The following is a 12,255-nucleotide window of genomic DNA, read 5'->3' as shown; positions in this document are numbered from 1 at the left end:
TCCCGGGCCCCGCCCGCCCCTTCACAGCAGCTTCTGTGCACTTGGAGCGGCCAGAGATAACGAGCTCCTGAGGCGGGGAGACGCACCCCGCACCTCCCCCATACTTGCTCCTCACAACCTCGCCCAGGTCCCCGGCTGGCTCCACAGGGGCTTGCGCAGCCTGCACTGGCGCTCTGCGCCTTGCCTACCACCCTACCCTGACCACCCCTGATGTACCGGGGCAGTCAGGACATAGCTTCACGGGCGGCAGGGGGACGCAGACGGCGCTCCCCCGCTGCGACTTTTACCCGCTCGCGGCCGCCCCCCCTTACCCATGCCTCCCCAACCAGGGCCATGCCCCCGGCATCTGCTCAGCCGTGGCGCCTCACCTGAACTTTCACCATTTTGCGTGGCGGAGAACAGGCCAGAAAGGCCGCCGCCACGCCAGCGGACGCGTGCCTCACGGGGCAAGCTTCGCCCTGGTGGCCCACTAAAAGATCCATCCGACCTGCTTCCCTAAGCAGGCGAGTGGCTTCCAAAACACGAAATTCTTGCAGGTCATAATTCCTCAAAGCTTGCCAAACCGCTACCAAAACTGCAACAAAACCGCCAAAAAACCTATCCTAATCGCTCCCAGCCACCAGGTCACCAGAACCTAAAATGGTGGCTGGGCAAGCGCTAACCCCCTCTAAATAACCTTGGGCTACTTTTTGAAATTGGGCTGCCTTTAGGCTATTCCCAAGGCAGCCCAAAGCCATAAAATGGCTGCTCCCTTCTCGCCCCCTCCCAATCTGCCCGGGGGGCAGACCTCGCGATGCTCTGCTGCCCCCCAAACCCCCCTTTCATGCAACTGATGCAGGAGAGTGTGATGGTCTAGCTGAAAGTAATAATGCACTTGTGAGTGACAACACTAGTTACCACCAGAACCCAACAGAGAGGACAACTATTGGATGAGTATGTAATATGAACACCTTCATAACCCACTGACATGACTGTTAGAAAATCACTGTGTTTTAAGCCTTAGACTCTCACTCGTGCTCCATTATTAACAGCCACTAGGGTGACCAACCGTCCGTAAATTTCACGGACAGTCCGTAATTCCGGCCGTCTGTCCGTTGTCCATGAAGACTTCTTTAATGGACGCCATTTGTCCGTAATTTTAACAGCTGTTACGTGACAGCGAATCATGTGCCTTTTTAATGCCGACTGTTTGCCGTGGAGACCAAACAAGCTATTTAGGATTGGCTTAAAAGCCATCAGACAATCCTAGAGCTCGCAGGTGCACTTCAGGAGTGCTCTCATTAGCCCTGATTCAGGGCCAATGACAACAGCTTTAGGGTGCCTAGCCCCGGTACTTCTGAAACACGCAGAGCAGATTTTAAGCCTTTCCCTTTTTTAATTTTTCGGGACCCTTACTCGACCCATGACCTGTAGACTCAGTAAATCGCGTTCTAAAGGGACCAGGCCTCAAGGCGCATTTGGCTAGATTGGAAGCTGGGGAGCTGAACTGTTATTGTCAGAATCCGTGCCTAATGCATTTTTGGAGGTTTCCTGCAGTTCTGGCTATTCTTCAAGAGATCCTCATCACACGACACTTTAAACAGATTAAACGAAAGATAAAATATGGTCTCTGTGCAGTGGTGTAACATGAGAGCACTGGACCCTGGTGCAAGCAATGATAATGTCACCCCTCTGTCTGTTTGCACTGGAAAAGGCAACAGTAATTGATGCGCAATGGACCCGGTATCGATGCTCTTTCTCCACCATTGATAGCTACTGCCCTGTATCATTGTCATCTTAATGTTTTTCGGGGCCCTGTGCATGACATGTTTAGGGGCCACCTGTTCGGAACATTTGTGAATTTTATTAACCAGTTAATGAAAAATGAAGCTTACACAAAGCACAAACATATTAAACTATATTAAAGTTTTAAAAACTGAATCATGCAGAAACAGCTGATATATGTCTTCCTTTGGGGCCCAACAAGCCTTAAAACTACACAGGAGAGAGGGGTACGTTGTGATAAATGGACATAAATAATATAGAAATAGATCTTCCTGGGGGGAGGGGAGCTTTATAGCTTTGGGTCCATGGAAGTTGCACACTTTGCCCTTGCCTTAAAACGTCTCTTTTCTGCATTTTTTGCAAATGCAAACTTATTTCATATAATGAGGCGTAACTTTCGTGTAACTGTGTACCACAAAAACAGGACAAAAACGTTATAGCTGGTTGCTGCAAAGACTCTGTAAGAACTGTCAAACCCTAAACTATGTGTAATAGTGAAGCCCAGGAGGACAAGCTTTGTTGGTGCCCCTTCAATGACCTTCTTTATGTATTCCCTGACTACCACCCACCATGTTGCCCCTCATCTCTCCTTAGCCCCTCTCTCACATGTATTTAATTTATAGCTAGTCATGTATATACACTATACAACGAATGGCCAACAGAAGGCCCCAGGGCTTGGGATCACTTTTTAGTATATTTCCCTGCTTTAGAAGGTCTTCGGAAGCACTACTATGGCGGTTACGTTGCTACTACATCACTGTATACATAGAGAATTCTGCTGTGCAACTGGCACCCATACCTTTGCCCCAGGACTCTTTATGGCTCCCCACCTCGACTTTCACCGGTCAAGAATGAGGTAAGCATCTGAGGCGGACCTCTGTGTGTACTGAAGGTGGCCAGCAGCCTGTGCCTGGTTGCAACTTTAGGACTCCCTCAGTCCATTGTGACCGATTAAGGGGTCGTGTTTATTGCCCGCAAGTTACTGAACTCAACCTGCCTGCTCAATTTCTGTGTTCATCGATATCCGTAGAAGAAGTTCTCCATTTTAGATTGAGGGTGAGGGATATGTGTGTCCCATGGCCTATCCTAGAACTTGCCTTAGGAACTACAACAAGGGTGAAATTCTTGATGGGCCTCTTCCGTATGCAACTCTGAAGATAAAGACTCAGCTCATAATTAATATGAAAAGGTGGGTGAGTAAGTGAGAGAAGGGATAGTTGGATGTCTGGATGGATTAGTGAAAGGGTGAATGGATGAATGAAAGAGTGAATGGATGGATAATGAGCGAAGGGATGGATGGATGAGTGAAAGGGTGGATGATGGGCGAGTGAATGGGTGGATAGATGAGTGAAAGGATGGATGAGTGATAGAGTCAATGGATGGATTCATGAGTGGATGAGTTGAAGGATGGATGGGAAGGATGGCTAAGTGAAAGGGTCAATGGAGAGAAAAAGGGAGGATGGATGACTTAAAAGGGAAACGAGTGGAAGGATGAGTGACTGGGTGGATGGATGAGTAAGTGACACGATGGCTGGAGGGTTTGAAAGGGTTAATGGATGAGTGTACGGATGGATAGGGTGAAAGGATGGATGGATGAGTGAAAGTGTGGATGGAGGGTTGGATGGAAGGAAGGATACATGATGGATAGGTTTACAAATGGATGAATATGTTTGGATATTGATGGGATTACTTATAGTGTGACCTCCTTTGATGTGTATGTAAAATGTACCTTTTGTCCCGAAGTTTTGTCCTGAACTTTGACCTCCTGTCCTGAATTTTTGTCCTGAATTTTGACCTTTTGTCCTGAATTTTTACACTCACCGTCCTCAATTTGCACCCATGCCAGTTGGTCACCCTAACAGCCACCCACACCCTGGACTCACCCAGACACCAGGCGGTGACTCAGTTTACAGTGTGCACAATTCAAGATTCATATGTTGCATGAACGAAACAGCAGGAAAAGTCAGATCGCCACAGAGAATGCTGGATGAAATAAAATATTGTGAAATATAAACAGGACCCGAGTTACTGGCATGGATTCCTCTAAGGGTTCTTGCATACTTGATTGGGAAAATTAAGTGTTTGACCTGTAAAGTTAAGGACATGAATATATGGTCGGGTGGGGAGCTGTATCAATGTCAGATTTTAATTAGTCGGGTCTGAGCAAAGACAGGACCCATCCCACTTAAAGCTCTGTATATGTTTGACATAGCGGTGAAATGCTGGTCTGGCTGCTTCGGACCAGTTTAAATCACTATAAATTTACAGGGAAAAAAAACACTGTAATGTAGAGAATGTGCATAATCCGTTAAGAGTATAATGCCAATTCAGGAACATGCTAATGTTGTGCTAATTATATGACTATTTTCTCAATGAATGTCAATCAATGTAATTGTAAATGTACAGGATCGGTTCTCAGTGGAAAAAGTCAACTTTTAACCATTGTTTATGCGCTCCCAGTTTATTTGGTAGCTCGGGAAACAGAGCCCGGGAGGAAAAAGTAATTTCATTTGCCTCGGGTCACGTGCGAGCGCTCAGAAGAGAGCACGCGAGTCTTCAAAGTGTTTGATGCTCGGTGGTTTATTGGAGTGCGTGTGCAGCTGCACTCAGTAAGGGGAGACCCCGTCGGCGTTGGCATGCCTTGTTTTCAAGCGCTGTCCCCTTTAAGTTGCTGGAGTCTCTGGCAGGTAAGCAGTGCTGCACAGTGCAGAGGGCTGGCTCCTTATGTATGCACCGCATGCCTGACTGCAGAGCCAATTGAGAGCCGGTGGCTGCCCGGCTCCGAACCCAGCCTCCGCGCCCAGTGCACAAAGGATGCTCGGGGTGGATGCTGCGAGCACCGCGTCGGAGCAGGTATAGCCGCCGCGCCCCAGGGTCATACCGTCATAATGCAGCGGAGCTGGGATCGCGTGCCGCGCCTCTTGACTGCAGTGTGTGTACGGGGGAGGGGACGTGCCCCGTAACCTAAAGCAGAGTCTGCCGCCTGGTCCCTGAGCCCACCCTCGCGGGTCCCAGCCCTGTTGTGGTAGAGAGTGATGTGGGGCGTGTAACAAGCAGAGGTAGCGCGAGGGGGAGATGCGTGAGTATGCAGCTGCGGGTGTGGCGGGGAGGGTGAGACTGTGCTACGGATGGAATGCCTGCGTCATTGTATTGCATGGTCTAAAAAGTTATAGGATGATGTGACACCACAAAGCATGACATGGTCGGTTCTGGTATGCTATGACATGCCATTGCTTTTTATTGTGCAGTATGGCCTATCTTGGCTTGTTATGACGTGGCCTGTTTGCTATGGCATGAAGTATCAAGGTCTCTCATTCAATTGAAATGTGTGGCCCTGTATGGCATAATCTGTTATGGTATTTTGTGGCATTGTATTGTGTGGTATAGTATGACATTGGAAACTATAGTTGCGCACAACCTGTGATGTTATGCTTTCATTTTGTAAAGTTTGTTGCTGCGTGGCTGATCATTCTATGTATGCTATGGCATAGTATTGCAAGGTGGGAACTTATGATTTGCTGTGCTGTGGCATTTTCACTTGTTATATGTACTGGTGGTGCTGTTACGTGTTTAGTGTTATGTTTATGAGCGTTTATTTAATGGAACTTGTGTATCTCCGGCAATTGCCATAACATGGCAGAACAAAAACCAATGCTCACAATTGTAGACTAATTGTGCCTGTGCGAATCCTAGGAAGGCAGCCTCGGAGCGGCAGGCGCTGTGCTTCGGCTGCGTTGTTGTGCGGTGTACACGCATGGCTTTGTGTCGGCGCCCGGTGCTGGCGCTGTATCTGGGATGCTTCTGAGAGCCAGGTTAGAGTATGCAGCAGGAATGTCTTCCCCGCCCTCCGCCCCCACCCATATTCATTGTGTGGACGCAAATGCTGCAGCAGCCTGTACCATAACACCAGGGGAGGAGGGGTACAGGAGATGGAGGGAGTGGAGATGGGGGCCGTCTCCAAATCGGGGGAAACCTTCCCACCTCTAAAGATGTGCGGGAAGGATCACTTGGCGGCTGCTGGCTCTGTCACGGAGTGGGGGCGGGAGGGGCAGGCAGTGCGGGAAGGGAGGAGGGGTGTAGGAACCCCGGCTATAATATTGTTTTATGCTGCCGAACAAAGGGGGAAACACGAAGCAGAAACACGTGCGCCCCTTATTTCTAAGCAAGATTCGCCCAAGTCAAGCATGCTACGTTACGTATAGTAGAGATTTGTGAGCAAGATGCAGATCAAATGTCTGAATTCCATCAAGTTAAACCAGTGGGTTCCTGCTCCCCTCCATTGAAAGGTTGTGAGTGTGTTGTGTGTGTGAGAGAGAGTGCGTATGTGTGTGTGTATGTGTGTGCTTGGGTGCGTGTGAGTGATCCTATGTGCACAGCTGAGTTGCTAACACCAATTACGTGTTGTTTACAATGGGTAGCTGCCTTGTTTGGGGTTTAGCGCCATGGTGCATGAACGCGCTTTCCTTTAGCCCTAAATGGAGCATATTCCGCCAGCAGCCCACGCTGTTATCAGTGGAAGAGTGAGACTTCAAAGGCTGCCTGTGGTCCTTATTGACGCAGCGCAGGTGTCTGTGGAGATCACGCGCCTCCCGCCCGCTCGCGCACCGGGGCCGGGCCCGGCTGCACAGTAGACATGCTAAGATCGTTTCCAGTGAAACACTTTCTGCTCGCGCCGGAGTCTCCAGGCGCCCAACGGCTGCCCGGCAAGGTCTCTAGACAACTCGTTGGCGTGGACGCTCAACCGGAAGTCACGCTACATCGCGTGACGAGACACGAAAACAGAAATGCTAATAATAATAATACAACTTGAATGATAACAGTAATAAAACAATAATGCACACAATAGTCACCGATAGTGATAAACTATTACCATTATTAATGTTGTATTATTACTGTCATTTGCGTTATTATCTGCAGTATTACTAACAGTAATGGTATTGATAATACTTTCATCAGTAATAATAATAGAATATATATCTCAGATGACCGTAGTAATAAGTGTGATGCTAGTTCTTGTCATAATAATACACTCATCGGGGATGAAGGTAACAATAGTTATTTGCTCTTTCTTCCACCATCTTGCAGCTCTCGGAAAGAAAGACCTGGAGTTACTATCTTTTAATGGATAGCTGCCTCTTTTTTTATTAACAACAATCACGTTGCTGGGCTTTGGAGAGCAAGTGGGATGCGCACGCATGTCTTGTCCTAGATGAGTTCCTATGCAGGGAGGCTGGGGAAGGACGTGCCTGCGCGGGCTAGTGACTGTGTGCCTTGTTTGTTGCATTGCAGAAAGATGAAGATCCCTGAAGCCGCCTCGGACCGCGGGGCTGAGACGGCGGCTGCGAAGCACTGGCTATCTGCAGAGGCGGCTTTCGGCGCTCCCTCCACCTCACCGCTGTGTTTTCCAGGCCGCGTCACTCCGCCCGAGGACACCAGGGACACCGGCATTTGCTTAGTTTAGCATCTTTCGAGCATTGGCGGAAGGCTCTGCACAGACGCGCCCCTTCCCTCAAGAGATGAGGTTCTGAGGGGACCAGGAGCTTCTCGCGCCTGACCGGGGCGCGCGACGTCGCCAGGCTCCTTCCGGGGCCTCCCCTGCAGATGATGACTCATCAAATGTGCTAACTTGGCAGACGGCAAGTTATGGGATGCCGGTGTTCATATTTAGGATTCCCTGGAAACCGACACAGATAATCTGTGTTGCTAGGCGACCCCCCGACTTGCTTCCTAAGGTAACACTTGATGTTTATATTGGCATGCCACTGTTCCTGTACGTCATACGCGCTTCCTGTGACGAATGCTAAAGCCAGGGGGCGGACAACACGAACAGTCACGTGGTTGCAGTTACCTCCTCTGGCAGTCACGATGATATTGTATAAAGACACAAAAAACAGGTCGGAATAATAAGGCTTATGTGACCCTGACATTTAACGGGCTAGACTAGTAGTTTGAGCAAATAATTGCGAAATTATTAGTAAAGAAGTTCTTTAGCACTACAAATAAAAGTGGGTGTTAGAAAACAGAACAATTATGTTTTATGTCGGGTATGCATACATTTCCAGGAGGGCTTACCACATTTCTACCTTAGCACATACGTTTCGACAGTATGGTTCTTATGAATGTTTCCAACTATGCTTCATAAACTCCACTTTGTTGGTTTCTTTGCGTGACCTTTAATTAATGTTCGATAGGTTCTAATGCAACTTTTTTATTCCAGGTTGAAATGCCCTTGAAATGCCATTAAAAGCGACCCCAGATCAAGCTTCCAGATCTTACAAACAATGATTTGATGTGTCTGACAAGCTGGACCCGGGGCTCTCAAAAACACTGATAGCGACGAGTTCTGTCCATCCTAAATATGACTGTTGCCACTGGAGAGCACACAGATGATGCTGCGGCTTTGGCAGGTCACCCCCAGGACAGTTATGACCCCGAAGCAGACCATGAGTGCTGCGAGCGAGTCGTCATCAACATCTCAGGATTGCGCTTCGAAACACAGCTCAAGACACTAGCACAGTTCCCAGAAACCCTCCTAGGGGACCCCAAAAAGAGGATGCGCTACTTTGATCCCCTTAGAAACGAGTACTTCTTTGACAGAAACAGGCCCAGCTTTGACGCCATTTTGTACTATTACCAGTCCGGAGGGCGGTTGAGGCGGCCAGTCAATGTGCCCTTGGACATCTTCTCTGAAGAGATCAGGTTCTATGAACTTGGTGAGGAGGCCATGGAGATGTTCAGGGAAGATGAAGGCTTTATCAAGGAAGAGGAGCGGCCTTTGCCTGATAATGAATTCCAGAGACAGGTGTGGCTTCTTTTTGAATACCCCGAAAGTTCTGGTCCAGCCAGGATTATCGCAATTATCTCTGTGATGGTGATTTTAATATCTATTGTCAGCTTCTGTCTTGAAACACTGCCCATTTTCCGAGATGATGATGCAGACATGCATGGAAGCGTGGTAACTTATCATCCAACCTCCAACACTACCGTGATCTACCATCAGTCCACATCATTTACAGATCCCTTCTTCATCGTAGAGACACTGTGTATAATTTGGTTCTCTTTTGAGTTCCTAGTGAGGTTTTTCGCTTGTCCAAGTAAGGCTGGGTTTTTCACCAATATAATGAACATAATAGACATTGTAGCAATCATCCCATATTTCATCACCCTGGGAACAGAGCTAGCCGAAAAGCCTGAAGATGGCCAGCAGGGTCAGCAAGCAATGTCCTTGGCGATACTCAGAGTCATCCGGCTGGTGCGAGTGTTCCGAATATTCAAGCTCTCAAGGCATTCTAAAGGTCTTCAGATTTTGGGCCAGACACTGCAGGCCAGTATGAGGGAGTTGGGCCTCCTCATTTTCTTCCTTTTTATCGGTGTCATCTTGTTTTCGAGTGCCGTCTATTTCGCAGAAGCTGACGAAGAAGACTCTCAGTTCCCCAGTATCCCAGATGCCTTTTGGTGGGCTGTGGTTTCCATGACAACAGTGGGCTATGGAGATATGGTCCCTACCACCATCGGAGGCAAGATAGTCGGCTCCCTTTGTGCTATTGCTGGGGTACTAACAATTGCCCTACCAGTACCAGTTATTGTGTCCAATTTCAACTACTTTTACCACCGGGAGACCGAAGGGGAGGAGCAAGCACAATATTTGCAAGTAACCAGCTGCCCAAAGATACCATCATCCCCTGACCTGCTGAAAAGCGGAAGTGCCTCCACCGTTAGTAAATCTGATTACATGGAAATACAGGAAGGAGCCAATAACAGCACTGAAGACATTAGAGAGGAGAACCTCAAACCGGCCAACTGCGCCCTGGCAAACACAAACTATGTAAATATAACAAAAATGCTAACTGATGTGTAAGCTTAATCCATAATTGTGGTATCCATGTAGCTCAAATAGAATATACGTGAACACATATCACGGTATATTTCAATTGATCTAGTTTACAGTGTGGTTCTCTGCATGGACAGCAATAGTAAACAAAATTGATTTTGTATTCATTTTGTAAACTGCTCACCAGATGTAGAAGCCTTGGTCATTTGGCTCATGTAGATGTGTTTTTTCATATTAGGCATTTAAGTTTCCAAAGATAAGCAATATGTGGGTATTTTTCTTTTGAAAAGTATTGCCACATAACCAATGCAACCGTATCAACTGTCCTAACCAATCTTTTGAGGGACCTCATGTAAACACTGACAACCAATGACCCTAAAAATGTAGCAAATATTGGTACTTTAGTATCATAAGAACACACAAAGCTATCTATATCTACCTGCTTAGATATGGATAGTGTAATACTGTAGCAGGCGTTTGAAGCACATATGTAATTGTACAGAGGGTCATGCATATTTTAATCGAAATACATATATTTTTCTGTTGAGTTTTTTAATTTATATATAAAGCTCTGTTTTTTTAACAATTGTGAGAGTGAGAAATGTTCCTAGGATGGCTTGATAACTCGAATTGCTGCATTGGTTTCTTTCTCTGCAGTGTCAGCTGGAGAAGTAGAGCCGTATGATAATTATAATCCAAAGTCATGTATTAAGTCTTACATTGTCTCCTGCTGTTATCCAATTTGCTGTTTTGAGGGTCATCAAAAGCACGCGCACTGCCACATCGTTGAGTTAGAACATCCTCGTTTACAAAGCTAGAGCAGCTGTCTTGTGGCCTATAATCTTAGTACTGCTGCGAAAGGCATATGTGATAGTGTAGTGCTGCATGAGCCATGCATGCTTCGTACAAGTTTAATACACAGTGCTAATATATACCTAGATATACACCTGTATTTATATTTTCATAGTAAAATACACAATAATAATGTTTTCTAAAATGCATAATTTAAGACAGTCCCTGGGATGGGATTTCCTTATAGGAAAATCCATTTTGGATATGGGTGCATCACTGGCTGAATGATCTTTTCTAACAAGGCAGTGCAATATGTACAATTTATTATCAATGGAGTTTAAGGGTGAGTGAGAGATTGCAATCCGGTAAACTATGTTCACTTTTGATTAGCCAAGCCTTCCATATTAGACAGGGCTTTAACTGGGCCAGGTCCTGCAGGTGCTCAGCACTGGCAGCTCGGTGAGACGGGTCCCTATCAGGCTCTCCATTTTTTGCCCTCACTCTCAGGGTGGAAAAAAAATCTTAACTCCGCTGCAATACACTGCATTTGATGTAACTTTTATTTTTTTCCAGTTCTATAAAGGGTGAAATCAACCCAAAGGTATTGGATCACTTTTCATGAGAACCTCCTACATTAGACAATAACATATATATATATTTTCCTTTGGTATGCACTAGGGAGATTAAGTGATTTGCCTAAAATCATAGGATGCTGAGCTGACTCCACTCAAACCTGCTTCCCCATGGCAGCTCTAGATTTGCACCACAACCTCTACCACAAGAGTTGAAGAATTTTCAATATTATCTACAGCTTTATACAACAAACAACCATTGACACAGACAGTCCTGGGTTCTTGTAGGTGTAATGTTACTTGAATTATATATCTAGATGCAATGATAGAAGCAGCAAAGTTGCGTGGCACACTATGCAAAGCACAGATTTTTAGAGTGCATTTTTGAGCCACGCGCTTAGCTGCATCGGCCACGCCCTTTGAGAAACCCTCTAGTTTTTTCATCCCACTTACAGCCCTGATATTAGGTGTGCCACTCATGAAATAGGCAGCAATGGGATGTTGATTATTACCTCTATCACTAAAAGCTGCAGAAATTTCAATTGAGGAAATACTGACTTTTTGGTGGTAAACTGAATTAACAATAACCAGTTCAAAGATCAACAATCTACCCACAGTTAATGTGGGCATAGTGTTTGAATAGGGCAAAGCCAGGCGATACTGCAAGCCCCTTGAGCGCAACCGATTTATGTTATGAACTGGTTCATTACATACAAAGTTGCTCATATATAGCTAGTTGCAGAAAGACACAGGCTTCCTACCTTTTCAGTGTTTAGTTAGGATGTGGGTATTCCTAAAGACTGGTTGTGTGCAATTGGATGGTGGATTCTGCTGTTTCTAGCAGGAACGAGTGACCCCTATCCGCCGTATATCTCTAAAAGAAGTATTCAACCACTCACTATCTTATAGCATGCGTTCTCCCTTCTTTTCATGGGGATAGGGCAAGGCCCTGGGCTTGTCATATACATATAGAGCTCAGTAACACTCTTCAGAATAATAAGGTGCACATAGGCGTGCAAGAATGTAGTAATTGCATGTTGCTCGCACAATTCCCAGAGAAGGGGTGGCAGTGGCTCAATTGGTTCAGATTTGAGTTCTTCTTGAAGATACCCCACACTGTTTAAGATTCAACACCATATAGCTCACTGCTTTGTGCATCTCTTGTGCTAGATTGTCACAAAGGTAAAGCATTTATGCTAAAGCCTTTCACCATTATTACAGTGTCCAGGGGAATGTTGTACAAAGAGGGGTTTCATGAGCCGAAGGTTTTTAATGGAGACAATGGATTTGCTCTTA

General features: G+C 46.4%; 1 protein-coding gene across 1 annotated transcript; it reads left to right on the top strand.

Moving 5' to 3' along the window:
• The first annotated feature begins 7,994 nt into the window (after window positions 1-7,994).
• LOC147712423 (potassium voltage-gated channel subfamily A member 2) lies at window positions 7,995-9,622 on the top strand. The gene has a single exon (XM_086920338.1). It carries the CDS (start codon window positions 8,123-8,125, stop codon window positions 9,620-9,622), a length of 1,500 nt encoding a protein of 499 aa, XP_086776464.1. The 5' UTR covers window positions 7,995-8,122.
• The last annotated feature ends 2,633 nt before the right edge of the window (window positions 9,623-12,255 follow it).

This window comes from Lissotriton vulgaris, chromosome 5 (assembly GCF_964263255.1).
Source record: "Lissotriton vulgaris chromosome 5, aLisVul1.2, whole genome shotgun sequence".
Taxonomy (NCBI): Eukaryota; Metazoa; Chordata; class Amphibia; order Caudata; family Salamandridae; genus Lissotriton; species Lissotriton vulgaris.
This window is presented reverse-complemented; position numbering and strand designations above follow the sequence as displayed.